At 45.5% G+C, this 18,391-nt stretch overlaps 1 protein-coding gene across 4 annotated transcripts in view; it reads right to left on the bottom strand.

The window, feature by feature from the left end:
* neo1a (neogenin 1a) overlaps positions 1-18,391 on the bottom strand; it is a 219,730-nt gene that overhangs the window by 73,313 nt on the left and 128,026 nt on the right. For all 4 annotated transcript variants that reach the window (XM_080496441.1, XM_080496444.1, XM_080496442.1 and 1 more), the window contains exon 5: positions 5,100-5,236. In XM_080496441.1, coding sequence (XP_080352567.1) covers positions 5,100-5,236 — 137 coding nt within the window. The remainder of the gene's footprint in view (positions 1-5,099; positions 5,237-18,391) is intronic.

The following is an 18,391-nucleotide window of genomic DNA, read 5'->3' as shown; positions in this document are numbered from 1 at the left end:
AAAAAAAAAAAAAGAGGTCTGGCGCAGAACTTCACACCGACACCAGTGAAACAGTAAAAGAGGGGCCGCGTAAAGGTCATGTGTGTGTCTCACTGTGAGCTTGTTAAAACAAAACCCCGCGTGATTCCTAGCGGGATCGGGGGCAGATTACCGAGCGCTGCAGTGGAGGAGGAGGAGGAAGAGGAGGAGGAGGAGGAGGAGGAGGAATAACAGCCTCCTTCAGTGATAAAAACATCAAAGCCCCCAAAGCAAAGCGTGGATGAGTGGGAAAAATAAAAAAAGTGAAGGAAATCACTTTTGGACACACATTCCTGAACATTTAGGTCACGGAGCCGGTTTATTAATGGACGAGTCTTGAAATTGAAAGGTTGCCGAGCGACAATCCCGCAAGACGCCCGGCGGTCCCATCCTGGTACAGACCTCAATCCCGGGAGGCTTTTTAAAATTTATTTATTTATTTATTTATATATATATATTTTTTTTGGGACTTCCTTCAAAATGGGGCTAATTCGTCAGAAATTGAGTGAAAGCAAAGCCACGAGTTTGTTCCGTGAAAATGCTCCACAACAAAGCCGGAGCGACGCCGGCGTATCGATGGGTTTGATGTCTTTCCACGCCTGCACTTCAGAGCGAGACCAAACTCTCCAGAGGAAGTGGAGATCCGATCGAAAACACAAACAAAAAAACACATTCCAGCAGTCACTTTGCAGCGCGGCGTATATATTTCACAGGGAAAATTGTGCTGCTGCAGTCAGATCTCCTCAGAGAAACCCCCCCCCCCCCCGCGACGCGTCGGCCGTCGCATGTAGATTGAATTATTGTCAGATTGTTGGGGGTAAAAGAACGATCCTCTTACTTCAAATACACAACAAATACAGAACATCCTGGTGGGATTCTAGTGACGCGGGAACGTTTTACCACTTTGTGTTCAGGAGCTTCATGTAATTATTACAAGAGCCTCACAGCCTGTTCATCTCTCTCTCTCTCTCTCTCTCTCTGTGTCTCTGTCTCTGTCTGTCTCTCTCTCTCTCTCTCTCTCTCACTGTCTCTTTCAGTCTCTCTCTCTCTCTCTCTCTCTCACTGTCTCTTTCTGTCTCTCTCTCGCTCTCTCTCTCTCTCTCCATCTCTCTTGATCTCTCTCTCTCTGTCTCTCTCTTGCTCTCTCTCTGTCTTTCTCTCTCTCTCTCTCGCTCTCTCCCTCTGTCTCTCTCTCTGTCTTTCTCTCTCTCTCTCTCGCTCTCTCCCTCTGTCTCTCTCTCTGTCTTTCTCTCTCTTGCTCTGTCTCTCTCTCTCTCCCTCTCTGTCTGTCTCTCTCTCTCCCTCTCTCTCACTCTCTCCCTCTGTCTTTCTCTCTCTTGCTCTGTCTCTCTCTCTCCCTCTCTGTCTGTCTCTCTCTCTCCCTCTGTCTCTCTCTCCCTCTCTCTCTGTCTCTCCCTCTCTCTGTCTGTCTCTCCCTCTCTCTCTCTGTCTCTCCCTCTCTCTCTCGCTGTCTGTCTCTCCCCCCTCTTTCTGTCTCTCTCTCGCTCTCTCTCTCCCCCCCTCTCTCTCTTCCTCTCTCTCTCTGTCTCTCTTGCTCTCTCTCTCTCTCTGTCTCTCTCTCCCTCTCTCTGTCTGTCTCTCTCTCTCTCCCTCTCTCTCTCGCTGTCTGTCTCGCCCTCTCTGTCTCTCTATATATATATAGCTCTATATAAAAATTTATATGTGTCAACGTTTCCGATATTTACATAGAAATGGAGCCGACATTGTTTCAAGGAGCCTTTCAGCAAACACGTCTTGTAACTGAACACGTATGAATACGTTAATAGGAGTGAAGTGTGTGTTTGTGACGAGCCGCCACGTGGAGAAACAATAAAACGTGTTTCTGCTCCTCAATCAACGCCTCCGGCTGCAGCGGCGCCGCTCCCCTCCACCGCAGCAACAGGTTGTTAGGCCTATTTTTTTTTTTTTTTAAATGTATTTCCACCAGAAGGCTGCCGTCAGCGGGTTGAAATCCAGCGACGGAGTGGAAGACTGGAGTGTTTTTACAGGGGTGGGGTGGGAGGTGGGCGGGGCAGGAGGGGGAGGTGGGCGGGACTTCCTGTGTGTGAGCGCAGCTCATGGAAAGAACGACTAAAGTTGATGACACGGCGGCTCGGGGGGCCGTGATAGATGAGGGGAAATGACACCGAGCCTGATAAAAGTGGAAACCAACATGTTTGTGGAGGGGCTATTTCTGTCCAACACACACACACACACACACACACACACACACACACACACACACACACACACCAGGGCTGGGTGGTGCCCCTCTCACGCAGCACCATAATCAAGAGCCGCCGCCGCCTCATCCATCCTGTTGCCAGCTCTAATAGAGGGTGAGGTGTCAAAGGCAAAGTCACACACACACACATGCACACGCACGCGCACACACACACACACACACACACACACACGAGGTCCAGAGAAGTGATTCGAGCTGAAAGGCGACCTCGCTGTTCCTCTTAATGTTGTTTTTGTCCTAAACTTCCAGAGAACTTGAAGTTCGGCTGCAGAAGTTTTCCATTAGTGTCACACTGCAGCACCAGATCACACTCGTGTGTGTGTGTGTGTGTGTGTGTGTGTGTGTGTATGTGTGTGTGTGTGTGTGTGTGTAAGACCTCTAATCCTCCGTTACCACACGGACGCTCTGATTACGTTTCGCTCACGAGCGATAAGAGGAGCGCCACCTATTGCTTGTCTGTGACTTTATCGCCATGTGAGGCTGTTGAGCGTCGCCTCACACGGCGGCCGCCTCCTCCTCTGTTTACGTACGCAGATATGAGATTTGAGGCGTGCGTCAGTTGCATCGCTTTAATGCGAGCGGATTATTTTGCCCGCTGGCTTCGTTGAGAGGAAATGTTATTTGCAGGTAATTGCAGGAGATGAAGACGACTTCCAGCAGGAATCCTGGCCTCTTTTTAGGAGGACGTGCACTAAAGTCATAATGAAAATGCATCAATGTATAATTTACAAACATCAAACAAGTTTCTGCTCAACAGAAAAAAATTGTCAGGAAATATTCAAGAAAAATAGGAGCCTGTTTTGTGAAAAAAATTTTTAAATGTGCACAACATAATGCAACAGCTATAGAAGTAGATTTTTTTTTTCACATTTTAGTGTATTTTCAAGTGAAAACCTAAAGATTTGGTTACGTTTTGTTCCGTCTGTTCACTCAGGTAGGAAAACATAAAGTTAGCCATCGGTAACGTTTCTAGCATGTGTGTTTAGTTTCATTACAAAAAACTAAAAATAACACCACTAGAAAACTACATCTTATTCTGTAAACGAAAACGCTAAAAACGAAGGATTTTCACTGGAAATGTCCTGTAAAAGTTTGATAAAACTCAAGGTTTTTTGTTTTTTTTTATCCCTTTTCATGGATCTTCTCATGAATATCAGCAGTTTTCTTTCTCAGAATCACGGTTGAGCGATGCAGTGACTGAAAAGCGAGAGAAATTAACAAAGAAAAGCTCATTTAACAAAGCGAGAGTGTCCGAAGCTAAAAGACGTTAAACGCCGGCCGCCACCAGACACGGCGTCTCCCCTCGTCCCGACAGCCAAACGACCCCGCAGGGAGAAAAAAACCAAATCAAAAACGTTTTGTATTCCCTATAGATTCACAACACAATGATTCCAGTGTCTTTTACAACCTTCGGGAACTCATTGAAAGATTCAATTGACCTTTTTCGAGTCACTTCGGTTGTCATGGGAACAAATCCGTCCGGCAATCTGGTTTCTTCCTGCGTCTGGATGAAGCCGATGTGATTAAACCCTGCGAGGCTAAAAATCAAACCGCTTTATCACGTTACGGCGACGCACGGCTTTCATAACTGTTTCAGGTGTGTTGGGGGGGTCGGGGGGGCAATTTGGTAGACGGACCTTGAAGGTTGACAAGGAGTAAAGTCAGACCTCCTCCAGTTCTCCATTACCGTGTCCTCTAATCACAGTGTGGGAGGGTGAGGTGATGAAAGGGTGAGGTGGAGGGGTGATGAAGTGTGAAACACAATGAGCCCTTGGAATGAGCCTCAGGGTGTTTCCTCCCCCCCCTCCCCCCCCCGGTTTAGGGTACGTACGGAAAAAAACGATTTATTTTCTCCCCAGTCTTCTCCCAAAAACAATTCCGTCTTCAGGGCGTGCAGTACACATGCCAGGCCTGAAGGGGCGCTGTGACTCACCAAACACACCAAAAACGCAGAAGAAAGAAGAAGCATAGATGTTTCGAAGTCGATTCGAGTCCAGAGGGGATTTTAATAATCCCATTTCCAAACACAATAAGACGGAATGAGGAGGTTTTCGGGGGAAAGTGTAGCTGGAGTCGGAGAAACGCTGTGCGCTTTCTTCGCTAATTCACAATCTGTGCATTGATTCGGCGAGTTGCTCTATAGCACATTCTAAATGTGTTCTGATTGGCAGCAGCAGGAGTTAAATCCTTTGATTCCACCTTGTAGGATGATGAGTTCCACCATCGCGGCCTGTTAAAGAGTCATTTTGGCTTTAATGGCGGATTTCCTCATATTTCTCAACATCATAAGATGTTATTGTTAAAGTCTGCCGGCTTCGTCACAATTACAATAGATTCGGAAATTCTTTAAATAAAAGAATCCATAAGTTTTCTCCCATTTTAAAGTTTTTTTTATGACAGATTCTTTTCAAAAATGTTTTTAAATCTTACGAGGAAGAGGCTTCATAAAAGCTCCGTTTCATAAAAGTTTTGTTTTTACACGGCAACATTTTGAAAACAAAGTCAGTTCACACTGAAATGGTAGTAAAATGCTGTAATTTCACAATAATTGAAGACCTTCTATTGAACATTGGTTGAATCAGTTTGGAAACTGGGGAAAAATAACTCATGTAATTAAAAAGAAATACAATTCCGGAATAGGATAAAATGTCTCAAGAGCTTCTGTAGTTGTGTCGTATCATTGCAATCATCACACGACATGAATGGAAGTTTTATAGAATAAACAGGAAACCTCAGGTTTTTATCAGACGAGAGTTGCATTGTTAATTATTGAACTCGATATCTGCCCATATGGAAGTTGGACGGAGGCGTTCAGGGGAGCTCCTGCTGCAGGTACCTTGTATGACGAGCTGCGCCTGGGCCTCCAGGGTGGTGTTGCCGCTCTCCGCCACGCAGGTGTACATGCCGCCATCCTCCTCCGTCAGATTGTGTATCTGCAGGCTGCTTCCTGCCACCACCTCCAGGCGGCCGTCGCTGAAGGAAGAAACAAAAGAAAAAGAGGAGAATTTGTTGAAGCCTGACGGGACATTTCTACATTTCAACACTATTCAGATTTATTTATTTGTTTATTTCCAGGTAAGCTCCACCGACGGGTTTCAGTGAAGCCAAACAACCAGCTTCACCTCTGAACTTGCTAATTGAAAACACTCCCAGGAAAACAAAACCTCCAGCCCGACGGTCTCGTCACATCAGTCTGTTCTTTGTGTTCATGTAAAGTCCTAGTGAAATGAAAATTCCACCTCCAAAACACTCTGGCTGTCGCTTCTAGGATCCTTTTTATGCTAACTGGCTCAAGGGTAAAATGTTAAAACACGGCAATCTGCGAGAAAATAGCCGCTAAACAGCGGTGTTTTCGCTGCTGGGCGGAGCTTCTGACAATAATAGAGTGACATCACGAGTTGTGCACACGCTCAAGTTGTGTTTACATCATAGAGGATCAGAGTTTTGACCACGAAGAGGCTGAATTTAACGATATTTCATCATCATCATCATTTCAAACCCAGTGATTGATGAAGACAGAAGGTCGTTCTGCCATCGGTGACCCCGTCTGGAACATGTTTGAGGAAGCAGAAGACGCTTCGTCCTCCATTCGTCCTCGTCTCCTCGCCTCAGCAGCCGCCAGTTTTCACCTTTGAGGCTTTGAGGCTCCTGACTTTTGGCAGAACGACCGGCTTCCTGGATCATGTCGAAGCGCTTTTTCTACTGCGCGGAATCACCGAAGATGAGTCCAGGTATTACTTGATCGTCTACTAGCCACCCAAGCTAGCGGCTAGCCGCTCCCGCCGCATGTGCTCCTTTTCTCCTCTCGGGTCTCTTCCAGGCTCAATCTTTCGTCAAGGCTCATAAAACGCCGACTATAACTTCAAAACACCGTTAAAACTTGGATATTTAAGAGGAAACAAGCCGATATAAACACAACTGATTTCGTCGGCTGGAGATTCAAAATTCAAATAACTTTGTTGTGCGACAACAGTGGTGGGGCAGAGTCGGAGAAACCCTATCAGTAGTACCCCAACTAATGTTTTTTGCAAAGTCGTGTTCTGCATTTCACTAGGCCTTTAAAGGTCATTACGTCACTGTTTTAGCAGCGCGACCGTCTCAAGATGAAGCCAGAGTGTTTGACACCCTGGTTCAGAATCTGGACGGACGGATTAATGAAGAATAATCACATTTCTGCTGGAGTCTTATAATCCACCACCCGGATCTGGATTAAAAGCTAAAAGTTCTCAGGCCACTTTTTTTTTTCCACAGACGAGTCAAAAATGTGACGTTTCCACGGCGCCGGCCCCCGTGGCAACAGACGCCGCCGCCGCCGCCTCCTTCTCCTACTGACCCCAGTTTGACTCCACATCTCGTCCTCGTTTCTTTTGCTCCGTCACCTCTCGCTCGTCACTGAATAAATAAAATATGCTAAAAGCAGAGTCAACCGCCCTGAAGGTATAAAAAGAACAAGCTGCTCAACGATTCTTCTCAACAGTCATGGCTTAAAAAAAACCCAGATAAAACCTCGCCGGTTTCATTAAACGTCCAGAAAAAACGCTCAATATCACCATGTTTTATTTAATTACGACCACGTGTCTGCATGAGTCTGCAGCTGAAGTCTGTAAAGTGCCGCCGCCGCCGTTTCAGCGCCTTGACGAATGTTTTCATTTTCTTTCATCAGCTGTTAATTATCCAGACGATCGTCTCCTGCAGGGCGACGAGTCGCATCGTTCACACAAACCTCCGCCGTCGCAAGGTCACAACTTACTGCCTGGGAACAGTTCGACTGTAAAATAAACAACTTTTAAGGTTGATTTTTTCCCCCCCCGAAGTTCAACTTTAACATGTTTTGAAAACAGCTTCCAAGGTGGAACTTTTTGAAAACACCGACTGTGTCTCCACGGAAACGATGGAAATTCGATAATTAAACAAAACTTTCACGCCGACCTCTCATTGAGGAATTCAAGAAGCAGGTATTGGAAACAAAGAGGGGCCATAAAGAAATAAGTCACATAAAAACTTAGAACAAACGAGGAGAAACTAAATAGTCGAGACGATTTTCGACAAGTTGAGTAAAATCGGATTCCACTTGAGGAAAAAGTGTAATTAAAAGTTTGATCCCTGTGAAATCCAGAAGTGAATCAAACATTTTAATCATTTTTAATTCTCTCATTATCTGTTGGTTTTCCTTTCATCTTCTCTTCCTCTCCCTTCTTCCTTCTTTCTTTTTTTCCCCCGGCTGTTCTTTCCCTCCATCCTCTCCCTTCTTCCTCCCTTCCTTCACTACAAACACAATTATTGCATAATGTAGGTTATACATGTGGTTAAAGCTCACTGACTTCTGGTTCTTCATCAGACCGAACGGCCTTTAAATATTTATTATGCTAAACTATTCATGCCTCATCCTAAAATATCACCAGGCGTGTATTGGTGAGGCCCCTCTGTGAACCAGTGACCCCCCCAAACCCACCCCACCCCTCCACGTCCATTTTAAATGGCTTAAACTTTGATTCCTCTAAATGGGGAAACAGTCTGCAGCTGAGGTGAAGCTTCATTCGACACCGAACCGAGAGGAGGAGGAGCGAAAACAGCAATCGATAGCTCAGTGCCACGACTCTGCATTGAGAAAGAGAGAAATAAAGCTGGGGGGGTGGTTGGGGGGGGGGGGGGGGAGAAGATAAAGATCCGGAGGAGAGCCACAGCGAGCAAAGCCAGATGAGTGCATAATGGCTTCTGCAGGCAGGAGCCTGGAAACATGCAGAGGTAAAGAAGCACACGGAGGAAACGGCGGCTTGATTTAGTTTTAAACAAACTGCTGACTGGCTACAGCTTCTCCCCCCACACACACACACACACACACACACTCCTGTTTCTCCCCCCCGACTACTTCTGTGTTTGGCAGCGCCGGCCTGTGAGACCATCTGCCCGCCGCTGTAGTGGGGCGTTCAAGTGGCACTCGACCCGCCGCCGCCGCCGCCGTCGTCTCGCTCCCACTGGAAGCACAAAAATAAGACTCCGGCTTCACGCGTCGGGACGTTTAACAGCTTGGTGTTTTCCCTCTGATCCTCGGCAGACGAGGTCAGCGGCTTCCTATAAACCCGTCCCGACGTCAAGACGCGACGACAGACGTCCTGCCGGTCGGCGACGCCAAGCAAAAGAGGAAGTGAGACGCTACAAGTGAGCAAATTTTCAGAAATCCAGGAGCCGAGAAAAGTATCTTGAAAATGTAATACTAGATTTGAATCGGACGACTTTTCTCTGCTCCCGTAAAACAACTTGTCAAGTGAAAACGCATCATTACTTTGCATTTCCGCTTCGGAAGACTTTTGCGTTTTCCTCAGCAGCGTTTTGAAAACAATGTCCGTTTCCACGGAAACAGCAGACTCGCGGGAGAATTTGAAGGTTAACATGCCAGGCCACAAGTTGGCGCCGTTATTAACGCGGATATTCATATGTGCAGACGACCATCATGGTGACTGTCAAAATAAAAGTACCAAGGAGAATCTGGACTGGGGGTCATGATACCCAGTATTGTCCCGTCTAAAGAACTATTTACTACGACAGTGGAGGAGTAAAATATATCTTCAATCTTCCCCCCCAAAAATTTAAAAGCTTGAAGGTGATTATTTCCTGCTTGACCAAGATTTTTCCTTCAAAATCAACACAAAAGAGAAAAAAAAAACTGCAATCATGAACGTCTAACATTAATAAAGTCCTAATAAAAATGGCAAAACACTAAAAAACATTGCCCACTGTCACCGACAGTTGACAGGGAGTGTGAAGAGTGTTTGTGAGCAGCAGGTGGAAGAAGAAAAGAACCATGTCGACCCGTTCGGAGTGGCAGGAAACACGAGTTAATCCAAGATCACTTCAGTCTGCAGAGAACAAACAGACACGGTGTGACAGCAGAGCTACAAATACAGGAGGGAGCAAGAAATAGTGCAGTCAGCAGAAAGCCTGATGGGGGAAAAAGGCCCTGGGTCTGAAAAGGTTGGAGAAAAGGGGAGGTGGGGGTGGGGGGTAGGGCGGTGGGGGGGTATAGGGGGGGTAAGGTAGGCAGCTGCCTTGTCTTTTGTTGCTCAGACTACAGAAAGAAGCAGAGAAGAAGTGGAAATGCCAAACGTCTTACATTGATGATAACATTAGAGAGGCTGGTTCTGCTGGAGAAGCTCCGCATGTCAAATGAAGAAAAATAAATGAATAAATACATTTTCCCTGTGAAAGCTTGTTGTGCAGTTTGGCCTCTCCAGGACGACCCGTCAAAGAGGAGGCGCGTCAAACGACAGCCCCGACTTCTCATTTCTGTCTAGAACCAGTCGACCTCGGCGGAACAAGCAAATTGGCTTCAGCTGGACGGCCGCTCAGATCACGGCGAGGTGTTCGGGCGTAATGGGATAAAAGGGCGCCGTGTGCATTAAGATGGAGATGCTGGGGAAACGAGCGGGGTTTATATTCACCCACCAAAAAAAACATGTTGAATTAGACTGAAATTCCCACCGTGACTTCTCAGCTTGTTACGCAACAGCAGATTAAATAAACACATATGGAGTCTCAGAGATTCATTTAAATATGGAAGTGCTGGGAACTGATTTTTTTTTAAAGTCCCATGAAAGCTGGTTGACGGACGGAGGTGAAGGTCGGCATGTTGGTCAGTTTGATAGACAAACAAAGGGTAAAAATGGGTTTGCTGGTTCATGTTTTCATTGGTATTTTGAATATTTAGTTTGCAGCAAAGCAATGAAATGTCTAAAAGCCAAAAGAGAAACTATTTGGATGGTTTTAGTTGGTATTTACAATATTTAGGTGGCGGAAAAACGACAATTGAAAAATAAAACCAAAGTGAAACTATGAGAGTTAAAAGTCTTGCCTGGTTTGTTGGTTGGTACGTATTTTAATCAGCGTTCAGAATGTTTAGTTCGCCGAGAAGCAACGGAAATACAACCAGGAAAAGTGAAAGCCAAGGAACAATGACAGGGAATGAAAGCAGTTCAGAGCTGAGGCTCCTGACTTTTGGCAGAACGACCGGCTTCCTGGATCACGTCGAAGCGCTTTTCCTACTGCGGAATCACCGAAGATGAGCCCAGGTATTACTTGATCGTCTACTAGCCACCCGAGCTAGCTGCTCCCGCTAGCCGCTCCCGCTAGCCACCCGTGCTCCTTTCCTCCTCTCTCGGTCTCTTCCAGGCTCAATCTTTCGTCAAGGCTCATAAAACGCCGACTATAACTTCAAAATACTGTCAAAACTTGGATATTTAAGAGGGAAACAAGCCGATGTAAACACAACTGATGGAGATCTGCACAACTCTTGATGTAAAGTAGCGTTTTACATTTCACTAGGCCTTTAAGTAAAATGAGAATTGTGTGGATCAGAGAGAGTTTAAGTATAAGTACATCGCTCCGTTGCAGCATTTTGGACGGGACGAGCAAACCCCCCCCCCCCACCCCGGCTAATGCGTGAGTGTTTCAATGCCGGGGACTTCCTGCCGAGCGCGGAGGCCTCTGAACGCCACCCCGTCCCTCGTCCTGTCATTCAGCTGTGAAGCCACATGTTTATATTTTCTTTCCCCCTTGAAGACTTGAGGGACGAGGACGCATTTGGTCCGTGTGAGTGGCGACGCATCCGTCCGTAACACCGGCTGGTGGCAAGGTTAGCACACCTGGGCGAGATGTGTGTGTGTGTGTGTGTTGTGTGCTGTCACAGTGGTTGGCGCTGTGCCAGCAGGTCAAGCTTTCTGCAGCACCAGAGGGAAGCAGCTGGATTCACATCATGAAAAAGGGGGTTTTCAATCATTAATGATAGACTGGAAATGTCTACTACACTTTTACTGGTTTGATTTCTTTTTTTCTTCTTCTTCTCTTCTCTCATAACTTTCCTCCACTGACGCTGCTGCTGGAGGCGTCGCGGGTTCTGAAGCGAACAGCAAACTGAACTCCCCCACTTTTGTCCAGAACAGAATCATGACGGTTCCGTGAATTTGAATCACGTTCAGGGTGTTGAAGGAAAGCGGTGGGGATTTCATTTTGCGGACAATACACGCAGGCGAAAGGCTCGGAAAGACCTGCCCCGCTTTAAAAAACACCTTTTTTTTCTCTTCTTCTTCTTCCCTTTACTCGTGTCCGCTCCGATAAGAGACACTGGACCAAACAGAACCGGGACGGAGCCGCCGGATGACCTCACGTCGCATAATTTTTTTTTTACATAAACTAAAAATGCATTTCCAGCAATTTCTGGATAGAAGTGACTGTCATACCAAATCTGTCCACTAGGGGATGGGAGCGTAACACAACACTACCTGTAGTCATCCAGCAGTGAAACAGTACAAACAGGACTTCATCCAAGATGGCGGCTTGTTTTAAATATTGACCAATGAGGCGCTGAGCTTCTTTCTCTCGCCTCCAGTCATCAGATCAAACCTCCAAACATTCGCCGACTATCAGAGGCAGATAGACGCACTTTAAAAACGCCACATCTGCATTTTCTGTCACTGATGATGAAGATGATGAGGAGGAAATTGTTCTTATATTATTCTGCCAATGTAAAATAAATATGTTTGAATGGGATACATATTATATATATTTTGGTTTTAACTTATTTTTATGAGAAAACTTCAATACAAGTCAAATACAACAGTAGAAACAGGAAAAATCCAGTAATATCTATCAAATAGAACATCGGTACAAAGTACATTACTCCTTGTATCCATAAAACAGACAGCCAGCATTACAATGAAAAGAAAAGTTTATATATAGACATATACGTATCTTCCTTTAAAAAAAAAAAATAAAAAATGAAGTAACCTAAGCATATTAAATATCCTTAAAGGATCTTTGAATTAAGGACCATTTACCCATGAATACATCAGTTTTCATTTGCAGTCTTGCTGTTATTTGCTCCATATGTGTCACTTCTTCTCCTTTCTTCTTCCGTTGAGGAACAATGGGGGGGTCGAGGTTTGAGCCACGAGACCATAATCACTGTCTTAGCAACTAAAATTCATATTTTCAGTATAAATTTGATGCCATTTGTTCTTAGAATGGGATTTTTTTTTTTTTTTATTATTTCCTATTCAACTCGGAGCGTCAGGGCCGGTGGTATAATCTCTACTTTCATAACGTCTAACTTCCGTCTGACGGAGCTGCAGCTTCAGTCTGACCTTTCTTAGCGGAGCTGCTTTAGGTTTAGACTGCTGGGAGGCCTTTAATGTAATCTGGATACATCGGAATAGCACAATGTGTTTCTCTTTTGTCGTCTGTGTTCTGTTATAATCCATCCCTTCTCTCTCTCTCTCCTGTAATCTGTGCCTCCCTTTCTCTCTGTACCTTCCTGCAGGATTGTGGAACAGGAAGTTAGCGACGCCTCCCGCCACCATTAGCACCTGCAGCGCGGCGATTAGCTTCCCGTCTGATGTCTCTTTGTTGCTTTAGGTGTCAGGATTCTCCTTTTCTAGCCTACAAACTCAATCTGTGGAGCCTCAAGCCGCCACCTGAGTCCGTATCTGCTGAGGTTTCTTCCTGATGAAAGCTTTTTTTTATTTAATTATTTATTTTTGCCTTTTCACCGCTGCCTGTGCTCCTCAAGTGGGATTTTCTTCTGTGTTCCATTGTTGGATGTAGAAGAGCCAGTAGAGAACCGAGGAACGCCCGACGCTTTACCAATAAAACCCAACAGAACGACCACATTCAGATTCTCCTTCTTGAAAATATACATCTTTGAAATCCATTAAACGGGAACATTTTAGAGGCACATTTTTTTGCAGTACAGTGAAACTGTTGAGGCCCACGGAGACCAACCCCCCCCCCCCCCCCCCCGAGCAGAAATGAGTTTGACATCCCTGATCTGGGGAAATAAATGAATAAATAAATACACATTAATGCGAGAGATTAATGAGACGCTACCTGCTGCCAAACGGCAAAAAGCCGGCGCTTCTCAAGAGACTCGGGCGTGAAAATGTTTTCTCTGGCTCATGATGGGAAGCTGCAGGACCCCAGAGGCAAAAAAAACAGCTCCTGCATTCCTCACTTTGTTTAAATTATTATTTTTTTTTTTCCACCTCCTCATCAAGGTCTCACAGAAAGAACGGGTGGTTTGATTAGTGTGCGTTACAATGAAACCTACACGTTATAACCTGCAACAATAGACGTTTAGCCGGCTGCGGTGGTGCTGCTGGGGGTGGAGGTGGGGGGGTGGAGGTGGGGGGTGGAGGACAGGTTTAGAGCCATGTGCACCCCGTGTTGACAGAGTTACAGTCCTCCTCCGGCTTATAAAGCCTTCAGATAACACAACGTGAGCTGGAGACGCTCAGTAAAGCGACGCAGGTGAGTTGTTTTATGCTGCGAGAAACAATATGGAGGCCATCAGCGCTTCCCGCTCCACATTGTCGCCTGATGCTGCAGCGCAGTTTAAATTACAGCGTGTAAAAATAAATAAATAAAAAATACAAGCGACCGTCGCCAGTGCACATCGCTCCCGTCCAGTGTGACACCGGGAAAAACATCACGGGCAAAACGCAGAGTGGAAAACAGACGCCGAGACAGGAGACGTGCTGTGAGCAGCGAGACGGAGACACGTCTCCCAGTGAGACGGAGACACAAACGTCTCCCAGTGAGACATAGACACAAACGTCTCCCAGTGAGACATAGACACAAACGTCTCCCAGTGAGACGTGTCTCCGTGAGACGGAGACGAGACGGAGACAGTCTCCCAGTGAGACGGAGACACAAACGTCTCCCAGCGAGACGTAGAGAGACAGAGAGAGAGAGAGAGAGAGGGAGACACAGAGAGAGAAGGAGAGAGAGATAATGAGAGAGAGACAGAGAGGGGGGGAGAGAGAGAGAGAGAGAGAGAGAACGAGAGAAAGACAGAGAGAGAGGGGGAGACAGAGACAGAGACAGAGATAGAGATAGATAGAGATAGAGAGATATAGAGAGATAGAGATAGAGAGAGACAGAGAGAGAGAGAGATAGAGAGAGGGAGACAGAGAGAGAGAGGGGGGGAGAGAGAGAGAGAGACAGAGAGAGAGAGGGGGGGAGAGAGACAGAGAGACAGAGAGACAGAGAGAGAGAGAGAGAGAGAGAGAGAGAATAACCGGGCAGAACAACTCAACTTTTCTTTCTTAAAGTCTGAGAATTGTAACTCGGTGTGTCGATCAGCATCATGATTCCTGTTAAATCCACTTACTGTGTTTGTGTTTCGGTCAAATGGCTGATTAATTAGTTTAATCTGACTCTACAATCTAATGTGAGAGGAGGAAGAGGCTCTATAATCTGATGTTAGAGGAGGAAGATGCTCTATAACCTGATGTTAGAGGAAGAGGCTCTATAATCTGATGTTAAAGGAAGAAGATGCTCTATAATCTGATGTTAGAGGAGGAAGATGCTCTATAATCTAATGTTAGAGGAGGAAGATGCTCTAGCTCTATAATCTGGACGTTAGTTGAAGTTACACCCGTCGGTGGAAGAACAAGTTTAAGAAAACCTCAGTTTTACCAATATCAATAACGTCTGAACGTCACTTCTGAAGATTATTCCTCTAAAACTGGCGGCGCGACATGAAGACGGTACTTCGAACATTAATAACAAACCAGGCAGTCGTTTTTCGTAATCTGATGTCAGAATAAGTGAGTGATGAATTGATTAATTCAATGTTGAATAAAGGGGGAGAAAGCTCTTTTATCCATTCCACAATAGTGGCAGAAATATATATATATATATATTTTTTTTTTATACATTTAAAACACACGTGCATATTAATAAGTGATTTTGCACCACTTTCCTGATGGCACTTGAGATTATTAACCTCCCTGGTCGTTAGCATACAGAGAGGCGTGAGAGGCTGAAAGGTCGAGCTGCGGCGCCGCTATTTATTCTGCAAATATGACCGTTTCCTCCGCCGCCTGAGCGCGACGCAGGAAAAGAGCCCCCGGATGCACGACGCGCACGCAGAAGTCGGTGCGAAAACATGAAATTTGGAATTAAAAGGATCAATCACGACGACTGGAGGTGTGGGCGTTAACGGCGCGGCGGCACTTAAAAGGGCCGGAGAGCGCAGAGCAGCTCTAAATATTAAGTGTCACTTTATGACTAAAAAAAACAAAAGACGACAGACAATTATTGGACGACTGCAGCTGAAGAGAGGATATTTAAATAGCGCTGGTATTTCCTCTGTCACGCTTTATTTACCAGAGACGAACCAGTTGTTCGTTCTGCGAATCGCAAACTCACATTAAAGTGCAGTTCGGCTAAAATCCCATCATCTGATGGAAAAGTGCTGCAGCAATCCTTTAATTCTATTACAATTCAATTGTTGTGCCAACTCGAACAGGGTCTGTACAGTAAGTATATATATATTTTATATGCATAAAAATAAAGAATTAAAAAAAAAACATTACAGCAAATTTGGAGTTTTATGAAATAAATTGACTACGTATGACTAGAATGAGAAATAGCGAATCATAACTATAGTAGCTATATGTATACATCTATATAGTGTCTATCCGGGATAAAACCTATTTAGATGACAGTTTCAAGTGAAAAGTCTCCCAATCGCAAGGTTGCAGGTTCGATTCTCATCTCAACCCCAAACTGGTCCCACTGGAGCGACAGCGCCCCCACTGGTGTGTGAATGGGTGAATGTGACGAATCATGTAAAGCGCTATATAAGCGAAGTACATTCACCAAAACGGAAAACTTTTGTCGTGTTTCGAGCCTAAATGACAACAATGTCACGGAAAATGCAACTTTTCGAAAAAATCTCCAACTCCCGTCTCCATGGAAACGGGAGAAAAAAAACCCCAACATTAATAATGCATAATGCAGGCGGGAAGATAAAAAGTTTAATTTCTTTGTACAGATCAACTGTATGCTTGGAAATATCGGGAATAAAAGGAAAATTGCGGGAAAATAAAATCCCCAGGTGTGAAAGAATCCTTCAGCTTTGTGGTTCTGAGTTTTATTTATGCCTCCTGACAGAACGTCAGGCCTGGTGATATATGACTTTCTCAAAGGGGAGGGGGGGGGGAGAAAGAGGTCTAATTTTGATTTAAACCACCAACACTGACAGTTTTCTCTTCATCCTGCTGAACAGTAATGTGCCGTGGAATGAACAATAAGCCATTTTTCATTGTCTCCGTGTCACTGGTGTCCGACGATAGCTCAGTGAAACCAAGACTTCCCATGGTCAGAAGTGTGGCTCTGCATTTAAACTCCCCCCTCTCTCTCTCTGTGTGAGTGTGTGTGTGTGTTTATTCCTGTTGTGGGGACTGAAATCTCATTACACACACACACAGTGGATTTGTGAGGAAAAAAAAAGTCCCAACAAGGAAAGAAAAATCATGACATTTTAAGGCGAAGGCAGGTTTTTGCAGTCCCGGGCTGAAGATTAGGTTTAGGTTGCTTCTAAAAGATGTAATTTTCAGTTTTTCACTGCGTGAGGCTTTGGTGCGCTGCTGAAAAGGATCAGTGCCTCATTCACCCCCAGTGTCTCTGGCCGAGCTGGGCTTCCTCCTGCACGTCACAACAACTTCATATATTCTGCAGACTAATAATTGTTAGGAGTGAAGAATGAAATTATGACCGGGGAAATTATGTGGTGAAAGTGAGGGAGGAGGAAGAAGAAGAAGAAGAAGCGGGAGGGAGTTCAGTTCTGGGAAGAGGAGGGTGACGAGATGTTCTGCAGGATATTGAATTTACTGTTTAATTGAATTTACGCTTCCCATTTTTTTTTTTAATGGAGACGGATTCGGAACGTTTATTAAAAAGCCTCCGTTGTCGTGCAAACAGACACACTTGGAAACGTTGTTGTGTAAACTGGACCCAAGTCAAGGTGATGTTCATAAAAAAATAATAAAAAAAAAATCCCGACAGCTTCATTTAAGGGATTTAGTTTAAATTAAAGACTAATCTTGATGGAATCTCTGCCGACTGAAGTCTTGTTGGTCTATTGTGAGAAAAATTGTTAGTTTCGGCCGTCGTCTCCCCCATCGGAAGGTTGCAGCTCCCATCGCCACATGCTGAAGTGTCCTTGAGCAAGACACTGAACCCCAAACTGCTCCTAAAAAAGTGCTATATGAATTAAATCTATTCACTAGTTCGTTTAACTGCCGCAAAAAAAAAATCTACATTTAATCTAAAATGGGCCAGACTGACGATCTGAAGGCGCTAACGTCCGACTGTCGCCAAAAACCTTTCACGTCTCACTTTCTTATATATTTTCACGTTTTACTTTCACAGAGTCGCCCTCAAGAACACGGCGAAGCAATAACCTAGCTCGCTTTCACTGCGAGCGCCCCCCCCCCCCCCGCCCCGAGTTACAGTACGACCTCTCGGTTCACGAGTTCATGAGCTGCTTCGCTGCGAGGCGCCGCGTTAAGCTAGCAGCGCGTATGGCTAAAGTAGGAAATTAATGTAAATATCTGCAACGTCTCTGGAAAGCATGAAAACATGTGTGTGTGTGTGTATGTGTATGTGTGTGTGTGTGTGTGTGTGTGTGTGTGTGTGTGTGTGTGTGTGTGTCGCACATGTGCAAAACGGTTACACAGCAGTCCGCCGGCAAACAAATCCCCGACGCCGCGCTCAACCTCTTCATACACAAGTAAATGCTATACACACACAATCATATTTAAATGAAGGCGAGGAGACGGGGGGGGGGACATGGTGGGGGGACGGTGGGGGGGGGGGGGGGAGGACGACTCGGAGCGGCTTTGGAAGGCGCTTGATTTACATGCTCTGTCAATTCCCTGTTGCTGGCCCACATGCATAATTCATCCCTTTTATTGACTGCTGGGGGATTCTATTAGGTGATAGAGGGATACTCCCCAGAACAAAAGATGACGGTTCGTTTCATGAGCGTCATGACGACCAGCGTGTGTGAATTTAAAATAATAATAAAAAATAGAAATCCCTCTTTGCAACGTCTCGGCCCTCGGGAGCGCCGTCGACGACACGCAGGGCGTCCGCCGCCGACGCATTTCCAACATGTCGACTGAACATCTTAAGGCGCCGCGCCACCCGGCCGTCGTGTTGCCGAGTTTAATCAGAAAAAAATGGCGAGCCGGCTCTCCTTGGCGGTAGCCTCGCTGCGAGCCAAAATAGATTTGAGGCGGGGATGAGGACGGCGGTGAATACATTAAAAGCTTAATGGTGGAATCG

Source organism: Blennius ocellaris, assembly GCF_963422515.1.
Source record: "Blennius ocellaris genome assembly, chromosome: 1".
NCBI lineage: Eukaryota > Metazoa > Chordata > Actinopteri > Blenniiformes > Blenniidae > Blennius > Blennius ocellaris.
This window is presented reverse-complemented; position numbering and strand designations above follow the sequence as displayed.